The sequence below is a fragment of the Balaenoptera physalus genome (genome assembly GCF_965194825.1).
Source record: "Balaenoptera physalus genome assembly, chromosome: 17".
Classification (NCBI taxonomy): domain Eukaryota; kingdom Metazoa; phylum Chordata; class Mammalia; order Artiodactyla; family Balaenopteridae; genus Balaenoptera; species Balaenoptera physalus.
The window spans coordinates 8505761-8529156 of record NC_138895.1 but is presented as its reverse complement, the minus strand read 5'-3'; the positions used below and the strand labels follow the sequence as shown (position 1 = coordinate 8529156).

General features: G+C 43.7%; 1 protein-coding gene across 1 annotated transcript in view; it reads right to left on the bottom strand.

Annotated features, from left to right (window-relative positions):
* LOC309646914 (uncharacterized protein) overlaps window positions 1-23396 on the bottom strand; it is a 172964-nt gene that overhangs the window by 142361 nt on the left and 7207 nt on the right. Inside the window, exons 3-4 of the mRNA XM_082433758.1 lie at window positions 16259-16449; window positions 244-348 (exon numbers count right to left, since the gene is read on the bottom strand). Coding sequence (XP_082289884.1) covers window positions 244-348; window positions 16259-16336 — 183 coding nt within the window. The 5' untranslated portion in view covers window positions 16337-16449. The remainder of the gene's footprint in view (window positions 1-243; window positions 349-16258; window positions 16450-23396) is intronic.

The following is a 23396-nucleotide window of genomic DNA, read 5'->3' as shown; positions in this document are numbered from 1 at the left end:
CTCTCTCCTTTCTTCATATTTTTGGTGGTTGTTACCGGTACTTTTGTGTTAATTGAAGAAACACCGAAAGGCTATTTTGTGAAGATATTGCAAGGAACCCCATGGGCTCAGGACAGATTTTCCTTCGTTCTTAAGATGACAATTGTGAACCTGTGCTCCAGTGACACAGGGCATGTGACCAGTAAGACAACAGTTGGGCGATGTCCTGAAACCCCTAACAGGATGTGGCCGGCGGAGACTCACCAAGTCCATTTTTGATTCAGCAGCGTCGCAGCCAAAAAAGTTCTCAGCTCTGCCCTCATTTGCGCCTCGCCAGTGGTGGTACAGCAGGCATGGGATGTGAGGAAGCTGGGCGTGAAACAGAAGGAAACAAAGTCTGATTGCCAGTTCAGCCCAGTCAGAGCTGCAGTAATATCCGCTCATGGACCATAGGTTATCCCAGCGAAATACAGGGCAGCAACACATTTTTTTCTTTTTTATATTGAAATATAGTTGCTGTACAATATTATATGTTACAGATGTACAATATAGTGATTCACAATTTTTAAAGGTTATACTCCATTCATAGTTATTATAAAATATTGGCTATATTCCTCGTGTTGTACAATACATCCTTGTAGCTTATTTTATACCTAATAGTTTGCACCTCTTAATCCCCACCCCTATCTTGCCCCTCCCTCTTCCCTCTCCCCACTGGTAACTGCTAGTATGTTCTCTGTATCTGTGAATCTGCTTCTTTTTTGTTATACTCACTAGTTTGTTGTATTTTTTAGATTCCACATATAAGTGATATCATACAGTATTTGTCTTTCTCTGTCTTATTTCACTTAGCATAACCCCCTCCAAGTCCATCCATGTTGCTGCAAATGGCAAAATTTCATTCTTTTTTATGGCCGAGTACTATTCCATTATATATGTATATAAATACCACATCTTCTTTATCCATTTATCTGTTGATGGACGCTTAGGTTGCTTCCATATCTTGGCAATTGTAAATAATGCTGCCATGAACATTGGGGTCTATGTATCTTTTCAAATTAGTGTTTTTGTTTTTTTCAGATCTATCCAGGAGTGGAATTGCCGGGTCATATGGTAGTTTTCATTTTCTGAGAAACCTCTATACTGTTTTCCACAGTAGCTGCACCAATTTACATTCCCACCAGCAGTGCACAAGGTTCCCTTTACTCCACATCCTCGCCAACATTTGTTATTTGTGTTCTTTTTGACGATAGCCATTCTGAAAATGTCAACAAATTGAACCAGCACTGATCAAGTGCCTGCTTTATCCAAGTTTTAATATACAATTTTTCATTTAGCTTTCTGTTATGGGCTGAACTGTGCCCCGCCCCCCCCAAAACTCATGTGTTGAAGTCCTAACCCCCAGTTCCTCAAAATAGGACTCTATTTGGAGACTGGGTCTTTGAAGAGGTAGTTGAGGTAAAATAAGGTTGTAGGGGGTGGATCCTAATCCAGTCTGACTGGTGTCCTTATAAGAAGAAGAGATCAGGATACAGATCAAGGAAAGACTATGTTTAGACACAGGGAGAAGACGGCCACCCACAAGCCAGGGAGAGAGGCCTCAGGAGAAACCAACCCTGCAGACACCTTGATCTCGGACTTCCAGCCTTCAGAACTGTGAGAGAATAGCTTTCTGTTGTTTCCGCCCCCAGTCTGTGGTATTCTGCAGCCCGAGCAGACTAGCGCACCTTTTCAACAGCCTGCACACTCAGAACAGAAGCGAGGATATAAAAGCTCAGTGACAGAAAGTAACTTGTTCAGAACCCAAATTGTGAGGAGGCAAAGCAGGCATGAAAAGGCATCCTCTGTCTTCAACTCAGGAGCCTTGAACAGACAGTGGAGCTTCCAGCTCCTAAAGACAGGAGACGCTCTGGGCAAGAACGTCCCCTCCTACGGATTGAACCCGTAACACCCCACCCTGGGGAGCTCTAGAGAAATCATTGACGTGGAGGTCCATGAGGGGCTGCAGTGAGGCTGGCCTGTCTCCTGCCACTCGGAGGAGCGAAGCCCAGAGCAGCTTCACAGGCAGGTCCTTCCCCAGGGCTCCACGTGTGTCACACCAGGTGATCCTCACTGCGTCCCATGAGCTCGGGACGACTGTCACTGCCATTTTATACCTGAGAAGCCCGGGGTGCAGGGTGAAGTAATGGCCCAGAGTGTCCGGCCAGCAGGCACTGCTGAACGAAATTTTGCCCAGGCTGTCGCTGTACAGACCGCTCTGGAGCCTGAGATCCAGGGGTAGACGTCCATGCTTGGAACTATATAGAAACGAAGCAAAGGCCATTCCAAACTGACTGTATATTAACTAAATGGGAAAAGATTCTCTGGTTTGGGGAGATGCTGTAAATCCCTCTTCCTAATTCCAGAAGGTCCATAAGGGGCTAAGGACCAAACAGTACTTTGGGCTTCCCCCTACCCACAATTCAGTGGGACTGTTGTTATTTTTACATGAAATTTAAGGGAAATTGCTTAAAGAAAGAAAAATCCCCATAGCTTTCCAGACGTTAGGAGTCTTTCTTAGCCCCTCATGACACCCTTGTGAGGGAGATGAGAAGGTATTTTTGTAATGCTCACCCATCTTTCCTTCTCCCAAGGGTGAAAATGAGGCTCAGTGAAGAAAATGACGTGCTCACAATCCCAGCGGTGACCGGGCTCCTCCATGGGGTTTCAAGGACCTTCCATGACCTTCCCTAACTCCACCGCCCCACCTCCCATCGGCTGCTGCAGTTTCTGTGAACCACTCCCCATGTCCACCTCCTGGTTCTCCCAGGTTGTGGGCCTGAGCTCTTGGCGCCATGGCTTTCTCTTCTCAGTTCATCTGGTTCATCTAAGTCTAATAAGATCTTTAGTCTGTCTTAAATCTCTAGACTTTCAGAATTTTCAGAAAAAGTAAGTTCACTCCAAAAAAAATATGTACATAAATATCTCCATGAAAGTTTTTGTGCAGTTGCTAGAGGTTTGCAAACCTCCAAAAACACCTGGCCAACACTCCCTGCCCTAGGTGTTCACTTCTCCTTCTCTAATAAGTCTTTTCTCTTCATCCATTTTTTCCCCATAGCTTTCCTCTCTTGGGTGCCCTCCGTTACATTGATTCAAAGAAGACCTCTGCTTCAGAAAGTGTTCTTTGGGTCACTTCTTGTGGTGCTGTTTTATGCCACTTCCTGTCTGCTCCTTCTAGCACTTTCTCTCCACCTTCCTTTCTCACAGAAATGCTATCTTCTCTTGCACGCTACACATCATACACGTGCAAGCTGACCGTATCTTTATTTTCTACAACTGTGGCCCCTGCAATTAAATATTCTATATTCAACTCCCACTAGACAGGAGGCTTGGAAATAGGTGATGGAACACAGGAGACAATGAGACGTAGCTGTGCTCTCGTAGAGTTTACAGGTGAGTATAAAAGATGAAAGCAGACAATTACTTACAAATTAGACACATTTCCTTACCAAAATAGAGACATATGGGACTAAAGCAAGTTACTGAATGAGCTGCCCGAGAATGTGCCATCTCAGGGAAACCTGAATGGTCAGGGCTTGGTCAGGCCAGGCAGGAGCGAGGATGAACCAGACAGAGCAAAGAGCTTGTTGGCTTTTCGCATCAGAGCAGGCTTGGCTGAGCTGGGAGCCCGTACAATCCGTGTGACAGGCATGAATGAGGTGAGAGGACGCAGAGGCCACATTGTGCCCATCCTGAAAAGCCACCAGAAGGACTGTGCACTATATACCAAGGATAATAGGACCAGACAAAGTTTTGTTTGTTTGTTTAACTTTTTTTCTTCTTCTTCTTTTTTGGCCATGCCGTGTGGCTTGCAGGATCTTAGTTCCCCAGCCAGGGATTGAAGCCAGGCCTCGGCAGTGAAAGCGCCGGGTCCTAACCACTGGACCGCCATGGAATTCCCAAAGGGTTTTTAATAGAGGAAAAACATGGTCTGATATGGAGGAGGAGCTGAGAGCTTATTTTACTTTTTATTTAAAATTTTTGATATGCAATACCTTCACATGTTTTCAAACACCAGAAAGCATGAGAAGGTGTTCAGTAAAAGCTCCTCCCTTGTCCCTCATTTGCCTCTCTCCTAAACAGGTATCGATTTTTTATAATCTCTTATGTGTCCTTCCTGACTTTTTCTATACTCACACATAATCAAATAAAACTAGCAATTCTTATTTTTTTCCTTACATATTCAAAAAGTAGCATACCATGCACAGTGTTCTGTACCTTGAATTTTTCTGTGATAGCTTTTGACTGTTTTGCATATTGTCGATTTAGCTCTTAGTGTTAGTATGAGTATGAGTACGAGTATTAATATTAGTATTAGTATTAGTTATCTTTTCACAAATGTAAGCTTCTCCTCCCCGACCAGATGGTTCTGAGAGGCAGAAGCTGAGTCTTATTCAATTTTGTATGAGGTAGGCGTTCGTTAAAAAAAAATCTGTTGAATTGAAGTAGGTGAAGAAAGAGTATCTTTGTCAAATACGTCAGTTACTATTGAAAAAAACAAATGCTTCATCTGGCCTATTCACTTGAATTTTTACTTTTACTTAGGCTACTTTCCCAACAGTCACAAAGGTAGACAGAATACATAATGAACCCACTTCGCCATTCCCCAGCTTCAACAATTACCAACACTTTGACCATCTTGATTCTCATCTATGCACACCACCCATCCACTTTGGGGAAGGAGAGGGCTGAAGTATTTTAAAACAAAGACATCATGTCACTTCCTCTGTAAATACCCGAGAATTCACCTCTAAACGATAGAGCCCTCGCTTCACGAACATAAGGGTGTGCAGACAAAATTAACAGTAGTTCTTCAGCTAATATCCACGCCATGGTCAGATTTCCCTGATTTTCTCCAGAAGGTCTGTATACACTTGGCTGGTTGGAATCAGGAGTCACACTCAGCCCACAGATAACACTTGGTCATTGTGTTGATAGTTCTTACATCTCCTTGATTCCATCACAATCCCCTCTCTTCCCTCTTCTCTCTCTTTCATGCCATTGATTTGTTAGAGAAACCAGGTCGTTTGTCCTGCCCAGTGTCCCACATTCTGCATTTGGCTGATTGCTTCTTTGCGGTCATAGAACTTATTTTCTGTCTCCCATATTTTCCTGGAAACTGGCAAGATTTTTGTTTTGAAAATGTCATCCAAGCTGCGGTGGGGAGAACTGATTGGAGGTGGGAGAGTGGACAGGGAGAGGCCATGCTGTCCCCCAGGCAGGAGAGAAGGGTCCCCTACATGACAGCGGTGGCACATAGCTCCAGGGGTGCGAGGACAGAGAAATGGGATGATTCGAGAAAAACTTAGGAGATACGCTCAACCAGACTGTTGGCTAATTGGGAAGGAGTATGCTTCTTGACACTCTGTGAAGAATCTGGGCCTCACCATGAGACAAACGGAAAAGTCTGCTTCTCCTGGAAACATTTACATGTTTTCTGACAATCTCCTCACAATAATCATGTATGACAAATTTTAAGGGCATGCAAAGTTGTAGTATTATTGTTGGTATTAAATTTTATTGCTGTGGCTTTAAAATGTAAACAAAAATAATTCCTTAAGTAGTTGGAAACTGTAATGATACTCTTGGGAATAGATTTTATTGCTATGGATACTGTAAAGCACAAAGATAATAAATTTAAATTGCGGTATTAGTATTGGGAATATATTTTATTGCTCTGGCTAGAACACAGAGAAGCAGGATTCCTAACTTTCTTCTCCCCAGCAACAGGTTTATATGCAATGACGCAGGATCTGGTGTATAGGGAGGATCAAAGGTCACCAGCATCACAGATCCCGTGACAAGGTGATAAACCTGGGCTGATGGGAGAAGGTAGAGAGCGGCTTGACTCTTACAGGTGGCCAGGGAGCTGGACAGACACAGGCCCGGTGAGGAGTAGGAGGTGCAGGTGGTCACATGGCCTGCGGGAGGGTCATCTGGGAGGAACCGCTGCAAGTCCCCACCCCACTGAGATGTCTTTGCATCTCACCCACCAGCACACGCACTGCTTCACATGCTCCCAATTTGAGTCTAGTTTTGAAAACAAGCTCTACAGACCATTTGGGTTTTGGTATTGTATGGTCTTTCACTTCGTGGACACTGCCTGCGGCTCCCTCCGTATCCATCTCAGTGGAGGGACCCCCATGCTCCTGGCCAGAAGCAGCCTAGAAGCTGCTGACTCTCCTCTCTCTCACCACGGCGCATCAGCAGCCACTAGCCCTGCCAATTCTGCCTCCCCAAGTATCTTTCACATCAGTTGCTGTCTCTCCACCCCATCTCAGGCTGCCATCATTTCTCACAGCGTCTTTACTGCTTCGGATCCCGCACCTTGCAGCCCACCCTCCACGCTCATCATCATAATAACCACTGTTACTGAGCATCAGTAATGTGCCGGGGACCGTGCTCAGCACCTTATATCCGCATCTCATCCGACCCTCACGACTTCCCGATGTTGGAGGGACATCTCTTTTTCATAAATGAGGAAACTCAGTTCAGAGGTTAAACATTAAAAGACATAATAGACTTAACGAAAATCACCAGGCATAAGCAGAAAATAAATCTTAGGTCTTTTTTTTTTTAACATCTTTATTGGAGTATAATTGCTTTACAATGGTGTGTTAGTTTCTGCTTTATAACAAAGTGAATCAGCTATATATATACATATATCCCCATATCTCCTCCCTCTTGCCTCTTCCTCCCACCCCTCTAGGTGGTCACAAAGCACCGAGCTGATCTCCCTGTGCTATGCGGCTGCTTCCCACTAGCTATCTATTTTACGTTTGGTAGTGTATATATGTCCATGACACTCTCTCACTTCGTCCCAGCTTACCCTTCCCCCTCCCCGTGTCCTCAAGTCCATTCTCTACATCTGCAACTTTATTGCTGTCCTGCCCCTAGGTTCATCAGTACCTTTTTTTTTTTTTAGATTCCATATATATGTGTTAGCATATGGTATTTGTTTTTCTCTTTCTGACTTACCACTCTGTATGACAGACTCTAGGTCCATCCACTTTACTACAAATAATTCAATTTCATTTCTTTTTATGGCTCAGTAATATTCCATTGTATATATGTGCCACATCTTCTTTATCCACTCATCTGTCGATGGACACTTAGGTTGCTTCCGTGTCCTGGCTATTATAAATAGAGCTGCAATGAACATTGTGGTACATGACTCTTTTTTGAATTATGGTTTTCTCAGGGTATATGCCCAGTAGTGGGATTGCTGGGTCGTATGGTAGTTCTATTTTTAGTTTTTTAAAGAACCTCCATACTGTTCTCCATAGTGGCTGTATCAATTTACATTCCCACCAACAGTGCAAGAGGGTTCCCTTTTCTCCACACCCTCTCCAGCATTTATTGTTTATAGATTTTTTGATGATGGCCATTCTGACCGGTGTGAGGCCTGGGTCCTTTTTTATTCTTTAATATTCCTATTGTCATTTCTTCCTTCCTCTCTTCCTTCCTCCTTTCCTTCCTTCCTTCTTCCCTCCCTCCCTCCCTCCTTCCCTCCCTTCCTTCAACAAATAAACCCCTTGGAATGAAACACAACAGCACTGCCAATTTCTCCAGACTCATCCATCACCACAACCCTAAGTAAGGGTAGCACTCATTAACAAAGTAACTTATAGTTCTTGGAATGCCATTTGCTCTTATCTAGAATGTAATCCCTTTCCCTTTTATTATCTCAAGTCCTATCATCCTTCCAGATTTATTTTAGACATCATCACCAGGAAGGCTACTTTTTTCTTTTTTTTTATTGAAGTGTAGTTGCTTTACAATGTTGTGTTAGTTTCTATTGTACAGCAAAGTGAATCAGCTATACGTATACATATATCCCCTCTTTTTTGGATTTCCTTCCCATTTAGGAGGAAGTCTACTTTTAAACTATGCATTTCCAAACACCATGAGCACACGCGTGTACACACACGGCTGGATCTCTGGCTTCCTCCTGGCTCCTGCTGTCCCCTGGGCATCTCCCTATCTTGGTGTTTATCATACTACATTGTAACCATCCCCCTGGTCTTGGAAGCACTTCTGGGCTGTAACTGGCCTGAGGGCAGGGACTGTGTCCTTTGTGTGTGAGCTCCCAGAATCTACTACCTGAATCCCAGTTCACAGTGAGCGCTCAGTGACAGCTTGCTGAATGAATACACGAGCAAACAGGAAGTATTAAATACAATGAATTCAACAGTAATTATTAGAACAATGAGACATAAGCCTCTTCAATCTCAAAGAAATTTCAGGTCATGCTTTATTTAGTTGGAGGAATTATATTTATATACTACATTTCAAATTCAACCCACAGTTACTCACCTGTTCTCAAACACCCAGCAACACACTACCTATAAACTCAAGGCGGAACATAATTAATGGAGGATAAGCAGCCCTTTTCAGTGGCCTTCAGCGAGTGCATGGCAAAGAGCACCATAGCAACCGCACAAATAACCATTGCGAGTAATGTTTACCGCATCACAGCAAACTTGGAATGCTACAATCAGTTACAGAAATTAGGTTGAGTAAGTTTGAATGCTCTCAAATGCCAGAATCAGCCTAACTTCTGTGAGCTTCTTGTTTGGGAGAAAACTCCTCAATTCTCAAGTTACATGAAGCTCTTTTCTTTGCATTTGGTCCCCATTGAGGTCAGAAACTTGCACAGTCAGAGTATGGAATCTGAGCATATGGAAAGTACGAGAAGCCGACAGGAACCAGGCCTCTGACCAGCGCCGCTTCCTGCCTCCATTTCTGTTTCCATAGAAATGACCATCGGCTCAGCAAAAATAAGTTCAAGATTCTTCCACTTTGTTTTCCTTTCTTCTTCCTTTGAGATAACCCCTCAAAGTTTTGCTAATTAGAGAAAATGGGCTTGTGGATGAAATTCGAAATGTTTGAGAAGTTAAAATATCCTCCTAGTAGCAAGAGCGTGTTTCTACTCTGTCTCACATAGGCCTGCTCCAGTGACAGCTACCCGCCCCCATCTGGGGAGGCGCTCAGAACCTCTGGATCCACAATCATCTTTCCGGTCACTTCCGGCAGTTGGATAACCTTTATGACTGAACACGTTGCTGGGGATTCACGATGGTCCCTATCAAACTGGGATGAATGCATTCCCTAATGTCTGTTTTTATTACATTAGCCTGGGAAGATGAAATCAAAAGGACTACGTTCAACAAAAATGTCCTGTGTCGACAGTTCAATACTCTTTCTACAGGCCCTGGTGATTGCCCTGATTGTGTGCTGGATAAAGGCTAAACGTGCAGCTACCTGTTAGTTTGACAAGGCTGTTCTCAAGCCAGCAGGTTGCTTAGGCTTCTTTTTTTTTTTTTTTTCACAGCAGCCCTCTAATTCCAACAAACCTACTGGATTAACAAAAACCTGAAAGTAAAATAGCACAAAATGATATCCCTGCATGAGCTACTATTCTACTTTGCAAACTACAATTACACCAGTTCAATCTAAATGGCCCCAAACGCTATTTCATTAATTCAAGCCGTTTCAGAACTGGTAAATATTTCCTCTTCTTGGATTTTCTATTATTATTCGTTCTCAGCAGAGAGTCACGAAGCAGGCAAAGGCCACAATGGAGAACGGCGCCAACGGCACAGTCAAGATGACAGGAAGTGAGGGGCTGGCACAGGAATGGGAGTGAGAGTTGACAAAGTCGATTTGGAGAGAAAAAGAGAGAAAACGAACAGGGGGAAAGAGAGAGAGATCAAAGAGAGGGAGAACAAGGAGGAACTCTCCAGGCGGGTAGGTGGAGCTGAGCGGGCTGGTCCAGTGCCCGCGGCTGGCGTGGGACAGTCACCTCGGAAGCCAGGTCCAGCCCCGCTGAGCCCCACAGCCGCAGGGCATGTGCAGAACCTGAGCCGGCTTTCAAGACCCGCGTTCAAGACACCTTAGGGTCTGAAAGTCAAATCCTTTACAGAGATTTCTTCCTGTGACAGAATCCTTGGACCAATACAGATGCAAGTGTTAGTTAATTTACAAGAGAAAAAAAAATTGTCCTAACATTCTTAGTTGGTCCAAGATCTTCGTTCAGTAAAATAGCTTTCCCAGCTGGGAAAGAGGATTTGGGGGAAGATGATTGTGGAGTTGGGCGCAGACAAACGACTTGTGTATTCTCAGCAGCTCTGTGTTGGGCAGGAGAGGAGAAGGACAGGGAAAAAATATATCTCACTCGTGGATTCATTTCCATGGCAGTTGATGGTTAAGAGGAGGGATTTTGAAAAGAGAAGGACCTTGATTCCAATAGCAGCTTTGCTACTTACTAGATGTGATGGGGGGTAAGTTATTGAACTTCTACAAGCTACCATTTCCCCATCTATAAGAAGGAAATTAAAATAGCACCTACCTGAGAGAGTTTCTGTGAGAACTAAAGATGCGGATAAAGAGCTTAGCAAATTGCTGGGTGCCTCTTTGACCTCAAAGGAAGGTTAGATAGTATTATTTGAAGCATAATAACATATGAGATGAATAGAACTAGATCTTAGAAGTCTATGAGAGTGAGGGAAAGGGGTTAAAGCCAATCTGAGGGTTTTAATTCTCATTAGCAAAACTGGGACATGAAGCTTCACGTTGGTGGGTAGCATCTTTCTAAAATCAGGTACTAGAAAAGGAAAGAGATTCTAGAAAGAGGGAGGAGTCCACCTGCACCATCTGCACCGTCCATCCCTTCCTGCTGGTGAGGATGGCCGTTTGCACCTGTGAGGGAGGGCGAGAGGGAGGGAGGGAGGCACCCAGGAAGTGCTGGGAAGGGGAGGGGTCACAACGGAGGTGGAACTGAAACCAGTGGAGGTGGGGAAAGGATTGGCAGGGATGCAGGTCAAGCGGGAAGTTCTCCTTTCAGAACAACAAACATCTCCTCCTGGAAAATGTCAGGTGCTAATCTCGGGGACAGCTCTGCCGGGAAGAAAGGCACCTGCCCACACGTCCTGTGGGCAGATGTTTGGGGGAGCAGGGGGTCTTCCATCATTGTTCGAGCTGAGCTGAAAGGCCAGCTGGAGCTCTTGGGCGTTGTGCTAGCCTGGATTTCACACTGTTTACACAATTACGGAACAACAGACAACAGAAAAGGTGCCAATTCTCTCTTCAAAGGCACATGAACACCCCTCGCTCCCGAGGCCGGTTGCAGCACGCAGACACCGCTGATTCCCGCATCCTTCCACCTTTGGTACCTCATTCAGGGCCCAGAGCCCTCCCGAGGGGCATCTCCACACCCCCCTCCTTTGGATGGAGAAACAGCTCCTTGCTGATGAGCATCTAGGACCCAGGCTCACACTGTGGTGGCAGCAGAGGCTTTTGCTGCCGTCTTTGCCCTCCTGGCTGCTGGTGACGGAAACCAGCTGCATCCCGAAAACAATTCCCCTCAGCAAACAATGCAGCGCCCCGACTAGTCATAATGAGGTCTGGTTCAAGTGTTGGCACGCACACAAAATATTAATTAAAATAACATGCATGATAAATAATATTGGGATCCAAAGCACAGGACTCCTGTAAAGTCACAGTTGGTAATTACTTGAGCGCCTGCTAACACATACTCAGAATTCCAGGGTTGCTTCCATGACAAAATCAGTCTTGGGGAGGTGACCTTGAGAGGTCGCCTTGTGTGGTGTCCTCCTGCTCATAAACTGAACAATGTCTAAGCAACCCCGGAAGAAGAGTATCCATCCTGATTTTCAAGTGCTAAGGAAAGAAATTCCTTGAGAACACAATAATTTGATTTCATAATAAATACTGGAGTACCAGCTAGGCTGAGGCTCTCTGCTTAGCACTGGGGATAACGGGATGAGGGATGGAGGGATCCATGGTTCTCGTTTTCAAGAAGTAACTGGTTATTGGCAGATAGAAGGTCCTTCTATACGCCTCACCTAAATCTTTCATGCTGCTGTTAAAAACCCATTGCCACCTGGTTAGTCCTTGACTGAGGACCCCACAGGATGCCAGTTCAAATGCTTCTAGAGCCTTTCTTAGCTACCAGGGACTTGGGGAGAGGGGTGACAACAGGTAAGTGTCCCTGGTGTTCTGCTCACTACTGAGGTTTCCCACCAACCCCAACAAGTAAAGCAATTGTGCACCGTCTAATTTATCTAGACCCTTAAAATGATTACCAAGTGTATCGCCCCGCTTAGTACAGAAACCTAACTGGGAGAGGAAAAGACCCCATTATCTTAATTCCAAAAGCATTTTCTATTTGTGGCCCAGGCAACATTTCAGCATCTCATTAAATGTGTTTAATTTCATTCCCTCAACAGTGACCCACATACCACACCAGTGACCACAACTTCGGTGCCCCAGCCCCTAAATTCTATTAGTGTTCAGAAAGCCTCCTGGTTGCAACATAATGTTCAATCAGTGCAGAGAAATTAATTAAATTAAAATTATTTTTATTGTGATTTAATGAGCTCGATTTAATTACTTTGTTCACTGACTGAGCATTCTGTTGTTACAGCCAGGTCCTTGCTCTTATTCGTGGCATGAATGTTCCCACAGAATTACACATTTTCTCTGTTCAGCCATTGGAGCAGGCTGGGGGAGTCTGCCAGAAACTCACGATTTATCACAATCAGCATCATCACAAATTATAGGACGCATCCAGCAATATAACTTCTAAATGAAGTGTCTGAAAGCAGGTCACACCACCAGCCTCGGCTGTTAATCCATCATATTTCATAGTCAACCTGACACCTTGTCCAATTAGCCACGCCTGCTGTATCACCGGGCAGCCCCTGGGAGCTGCTGCCTCTCTGGGCGCCCAATTGAGGGGTCCAGCTCCTGCACAGGCTGGCATCCCTAAAAAGGCCTGGCCGGCCCTCCTTGGCCTCCCCAGGCCCCAGCTTCACACTCACTGTGGCTGTTCAAGCTGCCGCTACTGCTTCCTCTCCCTCTGAGCCTGAGTTTCACTGTCTGAAGTTCAGTATTTCCTCTGATTGCAAAAGTAGGCAACAAACCACAGTGCCTAGCAGTCCCGGGGACTGAGTCACCAGAGCACACCAGACACTTCCATGATCACATTACAGCTACTGTCCGTATCTTGGAACCCTTACTTTCCTCACCTCTTCAAAACAGCAGTGGGTATTTGACCCCCCAGGAGATCACACGTGAACTCAACCTTTCTCCCCCGCAGGCCAGTCCACGATGGCCGTGTGTGATTCAAGCTGGACAACAGTGGCCGTCACAGTGGTGTTTTACAGAAATGAGATCAGCTCTAGCTTGGCTATATTTGAAATGTGTCATCTTGATTACTGTGCTCAAAGCTGTGCAGAGTTGTTTTTCTTATGTTCTAACAACTGTGTGTCAATATATTTGGCTTTCTGCACGGTCTTATGTGTTTTATTTTATGATCTGAATCCATTCTTCTGAGAAGGGATTCTATAGGCTTTGCTAGACTGCTCTAACAACAGAGGCCTAAGCTTCTTTTTTTTTTTTTTTTGGTCCCTGGGTTAGTTTCCTGTGGCTACTGTAACAAATTACCACAACTTTGGTGGCTTCAAACAACAGAAATTTATTGTCCCATAGTTCTGGAGACTAGAAGTTCAACCTCAGTCTCACTGGGCAGAAATCAAGGTGTCCCCTTACCTTTGATAAAGGAGGCAAGCATATACAGTGGAGAAAAGACAGCCTCTTCAGTAAGTGGAGCTGGGAAAACTGGACAGCTACATGTAAAAGTATGAAATTAGAACACTCTCTAACACCATACACAAAAATAAACTCAGAATGGATTAAAGGCCTAAATGTAAGGCCAGACACTATCAAACTTTTAGAGGAAAACATAGGCAGAACACTCTATGACATAAATCACAGCAAGATCCTTTTTGACCCAGCTCCTAGAGAAATGGAAATAAAAACAAAAATAAGCAAATGGGACCTAATGAAACTTAAAAGCTTTTGCACAGCAAAGGAAACCATAAACAAGACCAAAAGACAACCCTCAGAATGGGAGAAACTATTTGCAAATGAAGCAACTGACAAAGGATTAATCTCCAAAATTTACAAGCAGCTCATACAGCTCAATAACAAAAAAACAAACAACCCAATCCAAAAATGGGCAGAAGACCTAAACAGACATTTCTCCAAAGAGGATATACAGATTGCCAACAAACACATGAAAGAATGCTCAACATCATTAATCATTAGAGAAATGCAAATCAAAACTACAATGAGATATCATCTCACACCGGTCAGAATGGCCATCATCAAAAAATCTAGAAACAATAAATGCTGGAGAGGGTGTGGAGAAAAGGGAACCCGCTTGCACTGTTGGTGGGAATGTAAATTGATACAGCCACTATGGAGAAGAGTATGGAGGTTCCTTAAAAAACTAAAAATAGAACTCCCATATGACCCAGCAATCCCACTACTGGGCATATACCCTGAGAAAACCATAATTCAATAAGAGTCATGTACCAAAATGTTCATTGCAGCTCTATTTACAATAGCCACGACATGGAAGCAACCTAAGTGTCCATCATTGGATGAATGGATAAAGAAGATGTGGCACATATATACAATGGAATATTACTCAGCCATAAAAAGAAACGAAATTGAGTTATTTGTAGTGAGGTGGATGGAGTTAGAGTCTGTCATACAGAGTGAAGTAAGTCAGAAAGAGAAAAACAAATACAGTATGCTAACACATATATATGGAATCTAAGGGAAAAAAAAAAAAAAGGTCATGAAGAACCTAGTGGCAAGACGGGAATAAAGACACAGACCTACTAGAGAATGGACTTGAGGATATGGGGAGGGGGAAGGGTAAGATGTGACAAAGTGAGAGAGTGGCATGGACATATATACACTACCAAACGTAAAATAGATAGCTCGTGGGAAGCAACCGCATAGCACAGGGAGATCAGCTCTGTGCTTTGTGACCACCTAGGGGGTGGGATAGGGAGGGTGGGAGGGAGGGAGATGCAAGAGGGAAGAGATATGGGAACATATGTATATGTATAACTGATTCACTTTGTTATAAAGCAGAAACTAACACACCACTGTAAAGCAATTATACTCCAATAAAGATGTTAAAAAAAAAAAAAAGAAAGAAATCAAGGTGCCCTGGGGCCATGTCCCCTCCAGAGGCTCCAGAGGAGAATCCTTGCCTTGCCTCTTCCAGCTTCTAGGGGCCTCTAGCATTCTTTTGCTTATGGCTGCATCACTGCAATCTTTGCCTCCATATTCACGTTGCCTTCTCCTCTTCTGTGTGTGTGATCTCCCTCTGCCTCTCTCTTATAAGGACACTTTTGATGGCATTTAGGGCCCAGCTGGATAATCCTGGAAACTCTCCCGATCTCAAGTTCTTTAACTTAGTCACAGCTTCAAAGGATCTTTTTCCAAATAAGGTAACAGGTTTTACAGGTTCCAGGGATTAGGTCCTGATATTTTGGGGGCCACAATTCAGCCTGCTATAGTCCCTATGCTTAATTCTTTATTGACCATACAATTCTGTCCTTGAGGAAGGGACATAGAATGATTTCAAAAATGTGACAAAATTGGTAGCAAGTTAAAATAGATGTCCATGCAAAGCCCATTGTAATAATTAGATAAGAGTTCATGTGATGGTTAAAGAGAGAGCAAGGCTTTTAAAAAATTAAGTTTTTACCATGGCCCAGGAGAAGAAACAGCCCTGTCTCTTCACCTCCAGATGAAGAAAGTACAAGCTTTGCAAATCTTGCTACTAGAACATGTGTGGTTCTTGGGCCCTGAGATCTCACGGGGCCCAGGTTGGCAGTTCTGCTTTTCCCTCCTCCACCTCATCCTGCCCAGAGGAGGCTGTATTTGTGTGCTCTGCAAAGTGTTGAATGAGGAACTTATGCCACTGACCAGAAGTGAAAAAGGGCAGGGACTGTGTGTTTTTCAATTAAATAGAACAAGAGGAAGGAAGTGTTAACTTTGACTTGAGCTATTCAGGCTACCGATGAGAACAAAATCCCTGCAGTCAGGTGTGCCAGCCCAGAGTTTATCCAAAAGGAGTTCTACAGCCGCCTCTTCTGAACATCGTGAAAACGGTGCCTGATCCCCTTCTCTGTCTCCCCGCCCCAGTTACGCCTCTTTAACTCATGTGATTTCATTCACAAAACCTGACCTCTCCAAGTGCCGGTTTCTTCAACTGGGCCTGATGTCCTGCGTGGGCTCCTTAAAGGCAGGACTCACTCTTCATGTCCTGTGTGAAGCTTGGAGCACGTGGCCTGGCACACAGAGGACCCTCAATCAATATCCACTTATCTGAACTGGATGTCTGTCTTACCTGACTCACAGTCTCAAAGTCACGCCGGGCGCGCTGCCTCTGAGGGTAATTCCGGAACTCTGCACGGACAGACGGCATCAGTACTGCTGCAGGTGTCGTTGTTCTTGCACGAACTCATTTTGCAAGGTCCCTTCCAGCCATATGACACTTTCATCCCTCTTAAATTTAGCCTCACAGAATGCGCATCTGTCCTGGAAATGAGTAGAAAGAGGTCTCTGTTACCCGTGCTCTTCAATTCAGAGGGCATGCGCTGTCAGTGGGAGACTGTGCACAAACCCCCATGCCCATAGGCAGGCGGGAGAGACCTTTGAATTATCTAGTTCAACACCCTCCCTTTACAGCTAAGAAAGCTGAGAGCTGTCCAATGTCATGTGGCTGGTTGGCAGCAAAGAACCCAGGGAGCTAGGACCCACTGCTACTGTCTTCTGGCCCGGTGTTTTCTCCACGCTAGTACACTCCTTCTTTGACCCAAGGTCTTAGCTTGGCCTGGTAGAACTGGCCCAACACACTACCTCACAGCTAAGTGCTCCAAACTATCAAAGGGTTGAGTATGTTACCGATTCCTCTCACACAGCCTGGGTTGTAAGAACCCATAAATAAAAACCATTGCAAGGTACTCGGAAAGTGTAGAATGTTTTGGTAGGACTTGATTTTGTAGTATATCATTTCGATTCCCTCTTCTTGTCTTCCCTGTGTTTTTGTTTTTGTTTAGTTATTTTCTTGGTGGTTACCTGGGGGGTTACAATTAACATCTTAAATTTATAACAACCTGGTTCGAATAATACCAACTTATTTTCCATAGTATCAAACACTCCACACCTATACATCTCCATCTCTCCCCCTTTATATTGTTATTGTCACAGATTATATCTTTGCACATTGCATGCCTGTTAACATAGACTTATAATCATTGTTGTATGAATTTGCCTATTAAATCATATGGGAAAAAGAGAGAAATTACAAATCATTACCAAAGTGCAGTATTATGCACTTTTAAATCCAGATACTAGATTTTATATTTAACTATGTAGCTATCTTTACCAATGTTCCTTATTTTTTCTTATGGGTGAGATTTACAGTCTACTGTCCTTTCATCTGAGCCTAAAGGACTCCTTTTAACATTTATTTTACAGCAAGTCTATTGGTAATGAACTCCCTTGGCTTTTGTTTATCTGGAAATGTCTTAATTTCTCCTTCAGTCTTGAAAGACAGTTTTGCCAGATATAGAATTCTTGGTTGACATTTTTTTTTCTTCAGGCCTTTAAATATGTTATCCCACTGCCTCTGGCCTCTATGCTTTTCGAAGAGAAATCAGCTGTTAATCCTATTGAGGATCCCTTGAACATCATGAGTTACTTCTCTCTTGCTGCTTTCAAAACCCTCTCTTTGTGAGTTTTGACAGTTTGACCATAATGTGTCTTGGTGGGAATCTCTTTGAGTTTATCCTGCATGGAGTTCATTGAGATTCTTGGACATGTATATTCATGTACTTCCAGATTTGGGAAGTTTCTGGCCATTACTTATTCAAAATTTTTTTCTTCCCCTTTCTCCCTCTCTCCCCCTTCCTCTCTCTCTCCCCCTTCTAGGACTCCTATAATGTGTACGTTAGTATGTTTGATGATATCCCTCACATCCCTCATGCTCGTGTTCATTTTTCTTCACTCCTTTTTCCTTCTGTTCTTCAGACTGGATAATTCCAGTTGTCTTATCTTCAATTTATTGATCCTTTCTTTTGCCTGCTCAGATCTGACGTTTAACCCCTCTAGTAAGTTTTTCATTTTGGTTATTATACTTTTCACCTCCGGAATTTTTTGGTTCCTTTTTATAATTTCTATCTCTTTGTTGGTATTCTCATACCAACAATGTTCATGTATTGCTTTCTTGATTTCCTTTAGTTCTTTGCCCATGGTTTCTTTTAGCCTACTGAACATATTTAAGACAGATTTAACATCTCTCACTAATAATTCCAATGTCTGGAATTCCTCAGGACTGATTTCTGCCAAACTTTTTTTTCTTGTGAATGGGTCATGTTTTCCTGTTTCCTTGTACATTTTGTATTTTTGTTATTATTGTTGAGAACTGGATATTCTGAGAAGTGTGTTAACTCAACTCTAGAGATCTAGTTCTCCCACACCTCAGGGATTGCTGAATCTTGCTTGTTGAACTTCTCCAAACTATTTTAGCAACAGGTGTATTCCTTGCTTTGTGTGTTCTCTCATGTTTCTGTTATCTCTGCAGCCAGATTTCCTTAAATGTCTGCCTCCCAGAAGAGCTGCAGGGGAGGAAAAAAAATGGGTCCTGTCTCTTTAAATCCCCTCAAAAGCCGCTTCAACACATGGAAGGGCTGACAGCTCCTGCCAGCTCAGTCACTGTTTTGGTGTATGGGTAGACTCCTGGAGCCTTCTATTCTGCTTTCTCCCCCTGAAGTCACCCAGTAGTGACTGACTGATTCTAATTTAGAAAAAAGAGAAAATAATTATTAATTTAAAATTCAAAGTACATGTTTTTTCCAAACATGAAAAAACATTTCATAAATGTGGGTCTTAACATTCTCATGGTCTCTCAGAAGAGATTAAACAACCCAGTGATTTTTATCTGCCATCTTTAAGTCACATACATTCTAAAAATCACTTTAGGAGGCAGGCAAGTACAAAACATGCTGGAAAGATGATCTGAAAAAAAACTTAGACCTAGAAGAGTCTAGCAGGAGGGTCAGAATTGAGAGACCAAAGTGATGTTGCTAAATAAGGTACATCTTCCAGAGCATGAAGAAAGCTTGTTCTCAGGATCAAGGAAAGTTTAATCAAGAGAAACATTGACTCTGAGCCCAAAAAAGTCCCTGACCTCCCTGTACTTATTGTATGCACTCTTAGCTCTTGGTCACCTGGTGGCTTGTGGCATCCCCATCTTGTGGTCCTATTTGGTCACTTAACTTGCATACCATTTAACTTCCACTAGGATAGGTGTCCTTTACTCCAGCATAATTAGATCTCTCTTGAGAACAAGAATAATTTCTGAACATTATAATTGAGCTGAAGAAGGAGAAGAAGGAAAGGGGTATAAGGAAGGGTGTATTCCTTTCCTCGGGCTGCTATAACAAATTACCACAAACTTGGTGGCTCAAAACAAAAACATTTGTTCTCTCACAGTTCTGGAGACCAGAAGTCCAAAGTCAAGGTGTCAGCAGAACTGTGCTCCCTCCAAATACTCCAAAATCCTCCTTGCCCCTTCTAGCTCCTGGTGGCTCCAGGCCCTTAACCTGTCGGGTCTGTACTAATTCTGGGCAATTAGTGTCAGAATTGAACTGAATTGCTGAACACCCAGTTTTGGTGTTTAGAATTAGAGAATTCGTTGGTGTCAGAGAAAATACCCCACTAAGGTTAGGATTTGGATATATATTTTAGGGGTGCATAATTCAACTCACTACAAGAGGAAGGGAAAGAAGAAACAGGATCCTTGTTTTCTCACAAAATCTAATAGTACTGAGCACATATTAATTAAATCTATGAATGTGTTATTTATGGAATCAACCTAAGAAGGCAAAGTACAGAGGTTAATGGGTGCTTCCTGCTAGAGACCTCTTTTGCCTTTAGTAAAACATGAGGTCTTCGTACAAACTTTATAAAAAAGACTGCAAGATTTTTTTCAGGACTTGCACCACCTGCTCACCAATCCTGAGTTTACATTGCAGGAAATACGAATCACAGGAAATATGAGGATAGGCAGGAAATATGAATCACATTTAATGAGGGTGAAATCTGTGACTTAATCACTGGAATTGTCACTGCCCCTAGAGCTAAGGAAGCATGCAAAGATCTGAGACCCAAATTAAGGCCCCTTTGGACCCCCTTCCTGGATTGTCCCCTGCAGCTTCTCACCATTAAAAAATAAGTGATTAAATTCATGCCAAAGTCAGGTAGCCAACAAAAGGGATATCATTTTTCTCAATCTTATGATTTTTATTTTCTTTCATGTCATTTCTCTCCCTTTTCTAACATGGCATTGTCTCTCTTTCCTTTTTTAAAAAAAAAAATAACAAACATTTGCTTTCACAGACATGCAATTTCGTCTTGCATCAATGCCACAAGGTAGGTGTCATTATTGCTATTTTATAAAGAATGAAATGAGGCCCCAAAGAGGTAATGTGAAGTTACGCAGACATTCAGTTGTGGAGCTGGCAATCAGCACTAAATCCCACTGTTTTTCCTCAGCTCTATCATGGCTTCCTTTCTGATATTTCCTTTTCTATTTCTATTTCTGTTTCCTTTTCCTCCTTTTTCCTTATTCCAAAGGCACTCACAGACCTAGGACATGCACCCACCCATTATTTTAAGAGCGATTGTTCTCAGCACTCTCAGTACCAAAACTACCCAGGGAGCTTTTATGAAAGCTGATGACTGACCCCATCCCAGGCCAATCAAATCATAACTTCTGGGCGTCCCTCGTGGCGCAGTGGTTGAGAATCTGCCTGCCAATGCAGGGGACACGGGTTCAAGCCCTGGTTTGGGAGGATCCCACATGCCACGGAGCAACTAGGCCCGTGAGCCACAATTGCTGAGCCTGCGTGTCTGGAGCCTGTGCTCCGCAACAGGAGGGGCCGCGATGGTGAGAGGCCCGCGCACCGCGATGAAGAGTGGCCCCCGCTCACCGCAACTAGAGAAAGCCCTCGCACAGAAACGAAGACCCAACACAGCCATAAATAAATAAATAAATAAACCCAAAGTTAAAAAAAAAAAAAAAAAAAGACAACTTCCATCTCGCTTACACCTTTAAAAAAAAAAAATCATAACTTCTGGAGGTGTGGCCTGGACGTCAGCATTTTGTCAAAAGCCCTCCCCACCCCCGCCAGATGACCTTAAAGTGCAGGACTGAGAATAACATCTCAATGTATCAAGAGACAGACAATATCTCTTCTTAACCCTAGAAAAGAAAATATTCACTCTTTCAAGCATAATCCAATCTTTGGAGCGCATCTCTGTAAACCTGGTTGACGAAAACCAAGAACAAACTGACCAATAAGACTTGCAGATGGCAATTTGCGCTGACATGCTTAATGCCCCCTCCCTTCCCAAATCCCACTAAAAGATCACAGAGCTATGCTAAGCATGGAGAAAAGTGTAAGACATTAACATAAAATAAAGAAGAATGGGGCTTCCCTGGTGGGGCAGTGGTTAGGAGTCCGCCTGCCAGTGCAGGGGACACGGGTTTGAGCCCTGGTCCGGGAAGATCCCACATGCCGCGGAGCAACTAAGTGAGTGCACCACGACTACTGAAGCCCGCGCACCTAGAGCCCGTGCTCCGCAACAAGAGAAGTCACCTCAGTGAGAAGCCCGCACACTGCAACGAAGAGTAGCCCCTGCTCGCTGCAACTACAGAAAACCCGTGCATAGCAACGAAGACCCAACACAGCCAAAAATAAATAAATTAAATAAATAAATTTATTTTAAAAAAAAAAGAAGAATGGTATCAAGGGGCTAGAAACTTTGAAGAAGTTGGCATGATTTGGTACAGGTGAAAATGATGCACCAAATACTGACAAGCACTATTCAACACTGACAAAGAAAAGCCAGGTGGGAAGCAAGTGGATAAAATTCCCCCTCAAAGACCTGGGAAATTCTCAAACTTGATCTGGAAGCAGATGGGACTGTGCGACAGTTGGTGGGTAGCAAATGAGAGCAGTTTGGCAACAACACCAGTGCCTGACACGGAGCCGCTGGCCGCCCAGGAGGCACCTGGGGAAGGAGGGACCCTCATCCACACCTCCGACACAAGAGGCTTCAAAGAAGCTGTTTGAAAAAGCAGTGACTTCCTGAGGCAAAGATGCCTTCTCAGTAGTTTGCTACCAACTTTTCCCAGCTGAATAGATTCCCCAAGCAAGGAAAATAAAACTACCAAATAAATATAAAATTAAAATTCCCCCTTTGGGACTAAGAGAAAAAGAACCAGTACAATTGCTGACAAAACCATTTCAAATCTCCAAAATGAATAAATACAGATCTCTTTCCAAAGGGAAAAACAAATCAAAAAAATAAAATACAATAAAAATCACGGAGCGTATGAAAAGAGAAAGAAGACATTTTTGAAGACTCAGAGCAAACGTTTATCTATGAAATAAACTTATTCCAAAGCAGGGGATAAGTTTAACACAATCTTTCATTTAGATTTTCAACGATGTTGGAAGGACATTATGGAGAATAGCTATAAAAAGGAAACAATTGATAAATATTCCTATCAGTGAAAATCATGCTCACTAGAATTTTTCTCTTTTAAAAAAATTGTTTATCTATTTATTAATTTATTTATTTGTTTATTTATTTTTGGCTGTGTTGGGTCTTCGTTTCTGCGCGCGGGCTTTCTCTAGTTGCGGCGAGCGGGGGCTACACTTCGTTGCGGTGCGTGGGCTTCTCCTTGCGATGGTTTCTCTTGTTGTGGAGCACGGGCTCTAGGCTCACAGGCTTCAGTAGTTGTGGCACGCAGGCTCAGTAGTTGTGGAGCACAGGCTTCGTTGCTCTGTGGCATGTGGTATCTTCCCGGACCAGGGCTCAAACCCGTGTCCCCTGCATTGTCAGGTGGATTCTTAACCACTGCGCAACCAGGGAAGTCCCAAATTTTTCTTTTTTAATCAGCTTTAAGCTGGGTAGTTGTGAATTTTCCAAAGATGGCAAATCTCCCAACTCCCACGTTCATTTGCAATGTGGCCTTCTTCTTTCAGGAGGAGGAGTCTATTTCTTCACATCCTGGAAGCGGTCATGGCTGGAAGACAGACTAAAACTTCTGAGCAGCAGAATGTGCAGGAAGCGATGCGGTGCCAGCGCTGGGCACAGCTCCCCACTGGCCTAGCAGCTTTTGCTTCCTGCCAATTGGAAGTCATCAGTCACGTAAAAGGTACGACCGCCCTGAGACCACCACATTGCGAAAAGCCCAAGCCACAGAAAGGCCCTGGAGAGTGAGATACCATGGTGGGGGGCAGGGCCTCCATGCCACAGGAGTAGAAGCCAGCACGTAAGTGGACCCTCCATCCAAGCTGCACCAGCCGAGGCTGCGTGATCAGAGACACACCACCCAGCCGAGCTACCAAACTCCTCACCCTAAGTACCGTGAGCAAAATAAAATGGTTATTCCAAGCCACAAAGTTTTG